At 33.2% G+C, this 12,259-nt stretch overlaps 2 protein-coding genes across 3 annotated transcripts; one reads left to right on the plus strand and one right to left on the minus strand.

Annotated features, from left to right (window-relative positions):
* The first annotated feature begins 322 nt into the window (after positions 1-322).
* Positions 323-6,305, plus strand: LOC109341598 (NADP-dependent malic enzyme-like). The gene is made up of 20 exons (XM_019579537.1): positions 323-501; positions 1,269-1,552; positions 2,139-2,259; positions 2,462-2,536; positions 2,967-3,118; positions 3,210-3,315; positions 3,419-3,484; positions 3,560-3,655; positions 3,765-3,836; positions 3,930-4,013; positions 4,082-4,180; positions 4,347-4,394; positions 4,500-4,553; positions 4,674-4,772; positions 4,853-4,942; positions 5,040-5,117; positions 5,220-5,294; positions 5,383-5,473; positions 5,726-5,854; positions 5,961-6,305. The coding sequence occupies exons 1-20, from the start codon at positions 499-501 to the stop codon at positions 6,047-6,049; spliced, it is 1,911 nt and encodes a 636-aa protein (XP_019435082.1). The 5' UTR covers positions 323-498; the 3' UTR covers positions 6,050-6,305.
* Positions 5,478-10,016, minus strand: LOC109341599 (2-oxoglutarate-Fe(II) type oxidoreductase-like). Of its 2 annotated transcripts, XM_019579540.1 has the most exons (11): positions 9,883-10,016; positions 9,511-9,805; positions 9,367-9,418; positions 8,955-9,076; positions 8,749-8,849; positions 8,608-8,666; positions 8,258-8,314; positions 7,633-7,678; positions 7,134-7,213; positions 6,770-6,857; positions 5,478-5,577 (listed from the first exon to the last, which is right to left on the minus strand). In XM_019579540.1, exons 1-10 carry the CDS (start codon positions 9,985-9,987, stop codon positions 6,776-6,778), a joined length of 999 nt encoding a protein of 332 aa, XP_019435085.1. In that variant the 5' UTR covers positions 9,988-10,016; the 3' UTR covers positions 5,478-5,577; positions 6,770-6,775. The 2 variants fall into 2 exon arrangements, with proteins under 2 accessions (XP_019435085.1, XP_019435084.1); XM_019579539.1 differs by lacking the exon at positions 5,478-5,577 and having other exon boundaries at positions 6,599-6,857.
* Positions 10,017-12,259: the final 2,243 nt, after the last annotated feature.

A 12,259-nucleotide genomic window follows, 5' to 3' on the forward strand; every position in this document is an offset into this window, starting at 1 on the left:
ATGTAATAGTATGCAAACTAATGAAAGATCCCAGACTTAACAAAAAATTAAAGATAATAGTGTCTATTGGAGTTGTTAATATAACATATTTCTTAACCCAACATTGCCCCTATCCACCATTCTTCGTTCAAGAAAGGAATACGTGCAACAAAGTATTCCATCATTGAATTGAATTATAGTTCTCTGGAAAGCAAATTATACGAATAATGGCATAATCATTTAAAAAATAAAAATGGCATCTCTAAAACAATACCTTGAGTAGCTCCTGAGCTTTATAGTCCTCGTTCCTATGTTACAAATAAAAGCCATGGTGGTTGAAGTTAAAGCAAACATGGTATGAAGAACATATCTGCTAACAAATGAGAAAATATTGTTTCACTTTTCAAATTTATCACTCGTTATTAATTTCACTGGTGCCTGCAGCATAGTGATAATTTCGATCGTATCAACTATTTAGTCACTATAGGATTGGAGTTGCCTAAGAAAGGAAGACTTCATATGGTATGTAGCATATTGCCATGTTAATATATTCCAAATACACATCTGAATTCTAGAATTTTGATGTGCATATTTATTACAAATTACCAATGTATGTGTTTCTTTTTTATTCTTCATATTAATTAGTTATTGGATGAGACTTCAAAACCGCTTTTAGTTCCTCACTTAAATGAGTTTTTCTAATAGTAATTATATATTTGTGAATGTGAACTTAAACTTAAAAGACCAGTAAGAACTTTTTTTATTTAGCAAATGAGAAGTGTCAACATTAAATATCAAACTTGAGAAGTGTCAACATTAAATATCAAACTTGAGTATCAAAATATCATCATTCGTCGTATAATTGTCCATGCATGCAGAACACGTATTTGTACTAAACATATTTTGACACTTACAATTACACTATAAATTTTCCTATATCCTTGTGTCTATATTAGATGGCAGTAATGTATGAAAATCACTTGTCCCATTTTCTATGTCTCATTGTGTTCTCATCCAATCAAAAATTGCCACATAATTAAAAAGAAAAACATAAAAACAAAACATGTTCATATTAGTTGGTAGAATTTGATTGGTTCCAGACATAGGTATAAGAATATTTTGGGACAGAGGATCTTGGTTCCTATACTATACTGCTTACATGATTCCTGAATCATCGTTTATGACCATCCATTTACACGTAAAATAATGTAAATGTCAAACAAAAACAAACCAAGTAGTACTTAACATGTTCTTCATTATTATCAAGAAAACATTGTTTTTTTCTGAAGCAGGGAAACATGTTCTCTATCAACTGCTTTGGCACTTCAAAGAAGATTTCAAAGGATCAAAATAATATTCATAGCAGAGTTGGTGGTGAAGAAGAAGGAGAAGAAAAGAAAGTAATTGGAAGCAAGAAAATGGAGAGTGTACTTAAGGAGGTGAGAGGTGGTGAGAGTGTGCTTGACCTCAGTCAAAGATCCACCGTTGTTGGTTGTGATGGTGAGGAAATCTACGGTGAAGATTGTGCCACCGAGGACCAACTTGTCACCCCTTGGACTTTCTCTGTTGCAAGGTTACTCACTAATTTCTTCACATGCATCTCAAACTTAATGCTTTATTTAGTTAGTTCTGGACCTTACATTTTGGTCTATGATCATTAGAAATTAATTTAGTGATCTTTCTAACAATTAATGTTTAATGGAGTTTTACTTGTTTAAGTTACATATGTTTTTATTAGGTGTCGTGAAAAATTATATTGAGAAGTTTATGAGTCAATTGTTCAAATAATAATGCTTGTGATTTTCCTATTTTGGGGGAGGGGAGGGTTTTTAGTGATCTTTCAACAATTGAGTTCAACTTTGTTTCCATGTAATGAAATTCTAGGAGTTTTACTTGGTTAAGTATTATGTTACTATATTGATTTCAAAGATGTTTAAGGCCTCAAGATGACCAAAAGTTTAAGGGTTCAATTTTGGAAGCGACATTTGTTGTGAGAAACATCCCTACACCCTAAAAGATTGATCATACTTTGTTCATAAACCTTTAATAAAGCTATTGGTGAATTAGTTCAAATCAGTTATTCAAACAATACTACTTATTGATTTTGCTATTTTGGTATGAATTTGTGGTCTGAGTTTCTATAAGATATTGTGCTGCAGTGGCTACGCTTTGTTAAGGGATCCAAAATACAACAAAGGGCTTGCTTTCACTGAGAATGAGAGGGATGCTCACTATTTGCGTGGCCTCCTCCCTCCCACTGTTAGCTCCCAGGAACTTCAGGTTTGCATCGTTATGATTTTTGTTATCTACAGTATAATCTATCAACGAGAATGATTTATGATAGAACATTAAGATATAGTTCAATTCAGACCCCAATTAGTGGGGTAAAGGTTTGGTTGTGGTTGTAGTATAATATGTCAATGTGCTTTTTTAATTCTTTCTTTTCTATCTAGTTCTCACTGTTTTTTCTTAATGCCCCTAGGAGAAGAAACTGATGAACAGTATCCGACAATATGAGTTTCCCTTGCAAAAATACGTGGCCATGATGAACCTTCAGGCACGCATTTCGACTCATTATAGTTACATTACATTAAACAGCATGAGATGTGATGTTGTTCTTGATGTTAATACTTATTAAGGTTGTTTGTTGTGTCACTGTCCTATAATCTGTGATGCCTGGAAGTTGTATATCATTGTACAAAGAGGATATACTACTAGTATTTATTTGGACAAAGATCACCTATCCTCAATGGTGGTCCACTTCATGTCTTAAGCCAATCAGAGTGTTACTTTTTATTTACGTATCAATATGTGATTAGGTTGGGATAGGAATTGAGACACTGTTGAAGACAAATGATACTCATCCGTATTTATTCATAATGTTGTTGACTATATAAGGAGAATATGAAAACTATATTCAACAACTTGTCTGAAAATTGACATTTGTCAATTGGTAGAAAATGTAACAGTTTTGTTCTGGTCTACAGGAGAGGAATGAAAGGTTGTTTTACAAACTTCTCATTAATAATGTTGATGAATTGCTTCCAATTGTATATACACCTACGGTTGGTGAAGCTTGCCAGAAATATGGGAGCATCTTCCAGCGTCCTCAGGGTCTTTACATTAGTTTGAAAGAGAAGTATGAACTTCATTTCTATAGTATTTGTATGCAATTTTAGACTACATTTGATGCATTGGTTATTCAGTTGTTTTCCTTCTACAATTTGCAGGGGCAAGATACTTGAGGTTATGAAAAATTGGCCTGAGAAGAATATTCAAGTTATTGTTGTAACTGATGGTGAGAGGATTCTCGGGCTCGGAGATCTTGGATGTCAAGTATGTTGGCATGGGAATCAAATACCTCATTTACAATCAAAATTTAGACAAGGAAAAAGTAGAATTATCCTTCATGTAATGAATGATGTTTGATGTGCTTCAGGGGATGGGAATTCCTGTTGGTAAATTAGCTTTGTACACGGCACTAGGAGGATTTCGTCCTTCAGCGGTAAGTATTTTCAATCTATTTTTCATCTTATTTTACCATCATGTGTCTCATTATACTTTATTTTCTGGTGGTTAGTGTTTACCTGTTACAATTGATGTGGGGACAAATAATCAGAAATTACTGAATGATGAGTTTTATATTGGACTTAAACAAAAGAGGGCAACCGGTCAGGTTTGGAAACATATATGCCTTGCTCAATTATTTCATTATCTTATCATAATTTACTGTCTGCAACATTAAAATTTTATTGACCAAGGCAACTTCATTGGTTTCTTATTAGGAATATTATGATCTTCTGCATGAGTTCATGTCTGCGGTGAAGCAAAACTATGGAGAAAAAGTTCTTATACAGGTTTAAAAAAAATTCATGCATGATTTATGAGGTTTCTGAACCTATGTTCCTTTAGCAATTGCAGTGTCTGATTATTTCAAATCATTTATGCAGTTTGAAGATTTTGCAAATCACAATGCTTTTGAGCTGCTTACAAAATATAGCACAAATTATCTCCTCTTCAATGATGATATACAGGTACTATGTCACACAAAAGCTGGCATGTATTTGAAGATTGTTATGTTCTAAATGTCTTCTTATCTCAGGGGACTGCATCTGTTGTTCTAGCCGGAGTTGTAGCAGCCTTGAAGCTCATTGGTGGTACCCTTCCTGCTCACACATTCCTCTTCCTTGGAGCTGGAGAAGTAAGATATATATGTCCCCCTCCGAAAAAGTTTTTTACCATGCTCTTAAATCATCATTTTTCATTTTTAGTATTCCATCTTCAACGACATTGCGGGCACACACATCGCCTACTTTTCTGAACTTGACAAGTTAGTTTATCAAACTTATTTTCTGTCATGTTTTCAGGCGGGAACAGGTATAGCAGAGCTAATAGCCCTTGAGATGTCAAAGCAGGTAAATAAGCTATTTGATTTTTATTGAGTAAAGAACATTTTTTGTTGAGTTGGCTTTTAAATTACAGTAGGTGATTTTATTTAATTTCTATTGTCTCTGCTGCAGACTAAGGCACCTATAGAAGAGAGTCGCAAGAAGATATTTCTTCTAGATTCAAAGGTAGTAGAAAAGCATGATAAGTTTCCAATTTCCATGGAAAATTATTCTCTTCAGACTTTCATTTAAAGTAATAATAAGTTTGATTATGTTTTTCTGAAGTGTTTATCTATTCCCTTGCAGGGTTTAATTGTTAGTTCAAGGAAGAATTCGCTTCAGCACTTCAAGAAACCTTGGGCTCATGAACATGAGCCAGTTAACACTCTCTTAGAAGCTGTTAAGGTGTCAAAATATGTCTCTTTATGACTTGTAATTGATCATGTTTAGATGTGCCTTTATTCTTAATTACCTTACATTTTCAGATAATCAAGCCTACAGTGTTGATTGGATCATCAGGAGTGGGGAAAACATTTACAAAAGAAGTGATTGAGGCTATGACTTCAAACAATGAAGTAAAATTTTATCTCACTCAATTGTTGCAAAACTATTTGTGTCATAAGATATATGATTTTACATGGAAACTGTATCTCTATCTTGCCGTGCCTGCAGAAACCTTTCATTCTGTCTCTCTCCAATCCGACCTCGCAGTCTGAGTGTACAGCTGAAGAGGCTTACAAATGGAGTCAGGTAAAATAACTGATAACTATATCCGTCTCTTGAACTGATATAGAATAATTTGGTGAAAATGATGCTTGACAATGTAATTTTTTTGCTTGTTTTGCAAAAAAGGGTCGAGCAATTTTCGCTAGTGGGAGTCCTTTTGATCCGGTTGAATACAACGGCGAAGTCTATTATTCTGGCCAGGTTTCAAAATTTTGTTCAAATTCATGATTAGTCTCTTTTAATTGGTTAAAAAACATACTATCATCTCTAACTCTTTGTACCAATTCAGGCAAACAATGCTTACATTTTCCCAGGCTTTGGTTTGGGTTTAGTAATCTCAGGAGCAATCCGTGTACATGATGATATGCTGCTAGCAGCATGTAAGTGAATATGACAAATTTAGCATGATACATCCAATGAACATGATGTTGAGTTCTTACTATCTTGCTTATTCCACATTTCTTCCATCATTGGCTACAACCTACAAGTAAAAAACTGCATACAATTATTTCACAATTGTTGTATAAGTAATGAGTTGTGATTGGCAATGCTTATATCTAAACAATCAATGCTTTGAGATCTTGTAAAATTGAGAGAGGGGATGATCAATATTTTCCTCATGTGTTATACAGCCGAATCCTTGGCTAAACAAGTCACAGATGAAAACTACGCAAAGGGATTAACTTACCCACCATTCACTGATATCAGAAAAATTTCAGCGAATATAGCTGCAAATGTTGCTGCCAAGGCATATGAACTAGGTGTGTGAAATTTTCTTAAACTCTTACACCATCATTCATAATTTTTACTTTCTCAGGCATGCATTTCCTTTGAAACTTAAATAACGGCTTCAAAATTTCATTACAGGCTTGGCTACACATCTTCCTCGTCCTCGGAATCTTGTGAAGTACGCTGAGAGTTGTATGTATTCTCCATTATACCGCAACTATAGGTGAATGGGGCATCTTATATGTGGGATCTGAGGCTTTTGGTTGTAATAAAGATGTTTTTGGTGTTGTGCTTTTATGTGTGTGTATGTAAGATTGAGTGGTTTTATCTTTTATGCTTTGCATGCTTTTTGTAATGAAAAATTTATTTCATCTCATGTCAATAAAATGGCTTGAATAACATAATGGCTGCAGTTATTTTCCCCCGGCAAACTTTGGTTTAAGACATTAAATCATCATGGCTTCTTATACAGTATACTGCTTTGTGCCTTTGTATAATGATGCTTTTAAGAATGGCCATTTTGGCACTCTGCATCCTAACGTAATGTTTATATGTACTTAGATAATGCTTATGAGAATGGTCATTTTCACTCAGCACTCTGCATCCTTCATACGCTTGTTCGAGAAGGATTTTCCCCTGTACCTTGAATCTTATGGTTTCATGAAAATAAGCTTACTTTACGCATAGAAGCTTATTTTGGAGAAACTTTGTCTAAGAATAATAGCATTTTTACATTAGCCACATAACCTGATTTGCAATTTTTAAAAGTAAAAAGATAAGAAACACTTTCAGTGTATTAATGCCTTTTGACTTTATTGATTATTTTTCACAATATGCAACACATGTTCCACTGCCAATTTTGGCATTTGTACTTTAGGCCCTTAACATTCACTAATACATGCTAAGAAAATCCAAGGTGCATAGCACCAAATAACTAAACGATCAAATCAAAATCAGTGCTTGTATATGTGCAAATCAACATGAGTATCCTTGTAGCGCTGGCTCAAGTAGTCCCGGTAATAGATAGAAGGAAATCTGAAACATATATGCATTGTTGTAAGACTATAAAGAACTACTAAAAAGCTATTTTCATATTCCAACCTCCACTGAATTTTTAACCCTACTACATATCCAAATAGCCTTTGCTTTAGGTAGTTTAGAGCAACTTAATTGATGCACTTTACCTTATAAATTGCCTATTTCAATACTCTGAAACCAAATATAGCTGGGAATGGAAGAGTAGAATATGACTATGATATTAAATTCCTAACATACAACATGCTCTCAAATTAGATAGAAGTGTTAACTTACTTGGGAGGATTAGTATCTGATTTAAAGGTTGGCAAGCACTCAACTAGACAATCATGACCAGGCTCCAAAAAGTATGCAATCTGTAAATCCAAGCAATACAGGAATGAGAAAATCACATAACTGTAGTCCATAACTATCCTCATCCTTCTGAACTTCACTGAAACGAATGGTGGCTCAGTGCACGAGGCTCCCACTTAGTGGGATTTGGGGAGGGATAGATGTACACAGTCTTACCCTGCAAGCAGAGAGGCTGTTTCCAGAATCCTCCTGAACTTAACTCCTAGCAGAAAATAATAGAGAACTGCAAGCTAATTCTTGAAATATTTATTGATTTTATTATACATGCCAATGGCCAGTTTAGTATGTGTAAGCATCAACTAGAAATTTTAAACAAACAACCAACTGGATCTTGAGAGATAGCCTAATAAAATAGTATTTAATTATGTAATGTGCCATTGCAATGGAGTCAAAAATAAAGAAGAAAAGAGTTGGAGCTTACAGAATATCTCTCTTGGCCATTTCCTAAAACTCTGTGCAACGTTGACCTGAGTGATGAGTATAAATGCAAAGCAAATTGTTGATTATTCAATGAACAAAATTCTAATAAGGATGCATAGACAAGAGGTTTAACAAATGCATAGAACAGTACTTAAGAAACCAGTGACATATACATGTCAAGATAGAGCACAGACCAGAGCACATTTATTTTGCTTAGCTTTAGTTTTGTCTATAAAGACACACCAAGCCTTTAACTTCTTTTCAGTAGGTAAAGAAAACAACTTATGAAGTATGCACACATGCAATTCTCTCCTTCAATCAAAGCTTATGGACAATGTAAAAGCACTCAAAAGTCTAAAGGACAATCAAAGCTTACTGAAATAAACAATCTTTTAGTCCTAATAACTCATAAGTAGGGTTTTTACAACAATGAGGAAATTATGCTACAGACTTAAAAGAATGTTATATATTACATACTGATAATCTATACTAGTTTAGTATTTTTTGTAGTTCCACTATGACCAAAGAAAAAAAGCAACTCAGGCTACCATTAACTGAAGATGGTAAAAGTAATTTACATGCAAATATGCAACAATTAGAATCTAGAAGTAGAATAGTTTTCTCACTTGAAAACACAGTTGCTCCAGCGTTCCAGCATGTCTCCAAGATTCACTATAAATGCTCTACAAGAAAAACAATCAATGAAATTTCATCTATCTTTTCTGAGCTCCCATTTTGTATATTGGTTTAAACGGTCAATGCCTCAATTGTAAGCCTATCTATGACATTAAGATAACAATTTCTAAACAAGAAAACCTTGATCGAATAAGCGGTGCACCAGAAATTACTTTTAAGTTTAAAAGTCAGGGTGAAGAAGAAAGAAAAACCACAATACTGCTACTGCATATAATGCAAGAAACAACCTCCTTCATTTCCTTAATCTATAAAAGTTACAATGCCAAAGGGACTAACTAACCCCTTCAATGGTGCCACATCCTCCCATATCTGAGGCTTAGCATCCCTATCCTTGCATATCTGCAATAAAAAATGCTAAATGTTATTGATCAATTTTGTTAAATACTGATAATATATACAAAAAAATGAATTTCTTTCATACTTGAAGGCCCGGAACATCATCTGTTGCCAACAATGTAATCAAACCATAGTCAGTATGAGCTCCAGCTCCATATACTCCCTGTGAGGGATCTGAGATTTTATCTTCATAGAATAATAACAAGAATGAATTATGAATACAACCATAGAAGTTACTACTTCGTAATTATAGAAGGTTTAAGGCACCAATAAAGGATAAGGATTCAATACCTTCATAGTGCAGCAGGCGTGTAATTGCAATAGGCTCTCCTAGAATTTCTGGCTTATCAAAAAAACTAGCATCCAAATCAAGTGCTAGGGCTATTAATCTTGCAACTGCTTTCCCCACATCTCTACAAATAACGGAGTTTTTCTCATTATCAATATTGATCTAATTATTACCAAGACCAACAAGATGTTGGTTTAGTGGTATAAGACCCACTAGATCTTCAGGATGACTAAATGATCAATTGTTCGATTCTCAAGAACAACACTTGTTGGGAGGGATAGTCACACGTTCCAAAAGATATTAGTTTTTCACCCAAAAAGGGTGACGAGATACCAAGTAGTACCAAAAATATTTATCTACTAATTATGACACTTCTATCTATAATGGTATACAAATTCAAAAAGTAAAACTTACAATGCCTCTTGTTGGAACTTTTCTATTGTCTCTTTCCACCTTGGCAGAACATCTAAAATGACACCAAAACATAAATCAAACAAAAGTAAAAATCATTCTACATCGGAACTCTCAACTCAAAATCTTGAACTTGGACTATGTTACCTGGTGCAGGCCATACATTTGGCCCATAAAAGGGTTTCTGAGATTCTGGGTCATCTTCAGTTACTTCAACTCCAACATAATATCCTTCTTTGTAATCTCCAACTACTTGGTTTTGAGGATCAAGTAACTCATCAAGAAGAGGGGTATATCCTCTATGTTTCTCATTCCTTAAAAGCTTCATCTTTTGGTCAAGTGGGAGAGTGAAAAGTTTCTTGCTTTGGGCAAAAACCTCGTCCATGAAGTCATGGCTTCTTCCGTGATTGATAATGTAGAAAAACCCAGAATCGGTGCATGCCTTTTTTCAATGGAAGGAACAAGTTAAAGTTGGGAATTGAAACAAAATAAAAGTACACAAAGGTGTTAGTGTTTTACCTGTTTGAGCAAAATAACGTTTTGATTGGTGTATGGATTTGAGAGGTCGATACAGTTTAGAACAGAGGGTTGAGGGGATTTTGCTTCTGTGCTCTGTTTTTCCATTTTTGGAAGCAAACTGAGTAAGGTTTTACCTCAGCGTTCTTCTTTTGGCACATTTACCTCAGCGTTCTGAATCAGTTTGCACGAATCCAGGCATATATACCCGTTAGAGTAAAACAGTTTTACACGAATGTGTCAGTTTTTTAATCCACTTATAGTAAGAGTTTTGATATTTAGGTACAGTAAATGTGAAGTTTTTTTAATATAGTGTAGATATATTATATACATGAGTCTATAATGATTAATATATAATATTTTGATAATCCGCTTAATGACATTAGACCACAATTATCATTCTATCAGTTATGTTTTTTAACAAATTTACACAATGTAACTGCAAAATAAAAGCACCACCTTCATCATAATAGACGTGACAACATTGTGTCAATCACAAACTTCCTGAAAAATATTTTTAAATTAAAAATTAATAATTAATTATTTTTCTGATTAACCATAATTCATGGTACAAGCAGTGACACAATTTATGAGACATCATTTTAGTATTCTTTGGTAATCCTAAGGGCACTTTACTATTTTTCATACTCAAAATCCTCTCTTTTTGAATACTACAAAACTGAGGATTCACTACTCTAAGACTAAGTTTTTTAAACTTACTTTTGAAATTATCAAATCTAAGGATATCTGATGGATTTACTGCATAAAATTATACTTATGTTTTCTAATAATGTTATATCTTCTTATAAATCCACGTAATCTAAGAAAGTAATATATATCACTTATAAATCAATCATTAATAAATAAAATATTATTTTTATTACATGTATTACTTAATTATGGGCAGAAGAATTTATAGAGTGAGAAAATATATCAAGCAGCAGTCATGGCTCCCATTAGGCCATTATCCATGTGTGTGTTTTTTTATGCCAACTAAAATACAATGATGGCTCAATAATTGCATTTATTTTTTCCTTTGATTTCCTTATCCCTCAACCGTGGCCGTGGGACACTTGTGGCCCGTTAGCTTTCGCTTCCTGCACGTGCCAGCCAACCTCCACATGCAGCACTGGTTTCAGTGCATGACGGATATAGACGTGAATCAACACCGTTAGCCGTTGTTCCTCGGGTTCCATGTCACTTGTATTTTTCCTATTTTGTCTTTTATGTTTTTTTTCTATTTTATTGAATGATTTCTTTTCTTAGTTTGCTTCATTGATTTATTTTTTAGGATAACGATGGCAATAATCAAATAATGAAAACTTTTTTCCTTTATAATTAAATGTTTTAAATATATAATTTTTATACAATAATAAAAATCATTATTTATCCTTTTGTAAATAATTATACAAATAATAAACAACTTAATAAGTTTAGAGTCTACATTCATCTATGCAATTAATAAATATATTATATCACTATGGGCGAATGAGTAATAATATCATCTTAAACTATAGTCAATTCTCAAGGTTCAAAAATATAGTTTATAAACTAATGTTTTCCAAACCTTCGGTATATAACTATAAGTCTCTGAGATCATAGTTTCAAGTCGTATAGACTCCCTTTAAAAAAATATTGTCATAGATAATTAAGCTTGAAGAGTGACACATTTTACTCCTTTAAGGGGAATATTATCATAGATAATTAAATTTGAAGAGTGACACGTTTATTAAACCATGGGTTTAGAGGGGTCATGTATTGTCATGGTTGAAATATTATACAAATAATAAGAAGTAACCACAATAAGTGAATCTAACATCATACATCGAATCTGGTTATGAACCTTGTGGACTTTGAGTATTGTTGGCAATTTAGGCAAGCCTATGGAGTTTGATCGTCCGTACTTATTGGATGGGTAAGACATGAAAAATGTGTTCTTTCGTTCTAAAATCCGTCCAACATATGCTTTATTCGCCCACAGATATTTCAAATGGGTAAAATGGACGGTCCGCAGACATTATTTGATAAAGTATTGAATATCAAATATGCAAATGTATATGTATTTTGTTAAATGTGAAATAGTGTGTACCATTATTATATATGCATTTGTTTATCAAATGTAAGAAATTCCTATCATTTTCTTATCATGTATATTTATTTGTGTTTTGTATATTATATTTATGCATATGCACTATTCCTTTTGTATTTTGTATATAAATTATGTAGTATACATATTTTGAATTACATATGTACATTTGTATTTTGTATGTATATTTCATTTGTACAATTGTTTATTATGATAAATACATTTATATATTTGTATGCAAATTATATATTGTTTATTTTGTATGAAATGTATATAAATTTGTATATATATATA

This window comes from Lupinus angustifolius, unplaced genomic scaffold, assembly GCF_001865875.1.
Source record: "Lupinus angustifolius cultivar Tanjil unplaced genomic scaffold, LupAngTanjil_v1.0 Scaffold_517, whole genome shotgun sequence".
NCBI classification, from domain to species: domain Eukaryota; kingdom Viridiplantae; phylum Streptophyta; class Magnoliopsida; order Fabales; family Fabaceae; genus Lupinus; species Lupinus angustifolius.

Bases quoted from the DNA above. Each gene is read 5' to 3' on its own strand.
- LOC109341598 (XM_019579537.1), top strand. The intron at 4,773-4,852 runs GTGTCAAAATAT...TTACATTTTCAG, and splicing joins CTCTCTTAGAAGCTGTTAAG to ATAATCAAGCCTACAGTGTT. The intron at 5,855-5,960 runs GTGTGTGAAATT...ATTTCATTACAG, and splicing joins TGCCAAGGCATATGAACTAG to GCTTGGCTACACATCTTCCT.
- LOC109341599 (XM_019579540.1), bottom strand. From the start codon at position 9,987: ATGGAAAAACAGAGCACAGAAGCAAAATCCCCTCAACCCTCTGTTCTA. The intron at 8,315-8,607 runs GTTAGTTAGTCC...TTTTTCTTGTAG, and splicing joins GATGTGGCACCATTGAAGGG to AGCATTTATAGTGAATCTTG. The intron at 7,679-8,257 runs GTGAGAAAACTA...CTCATCACTCAG, and splicing joins TGGAGCAACTGTGTTTTCAA to GTCAACGTTGCACAGAGTTT.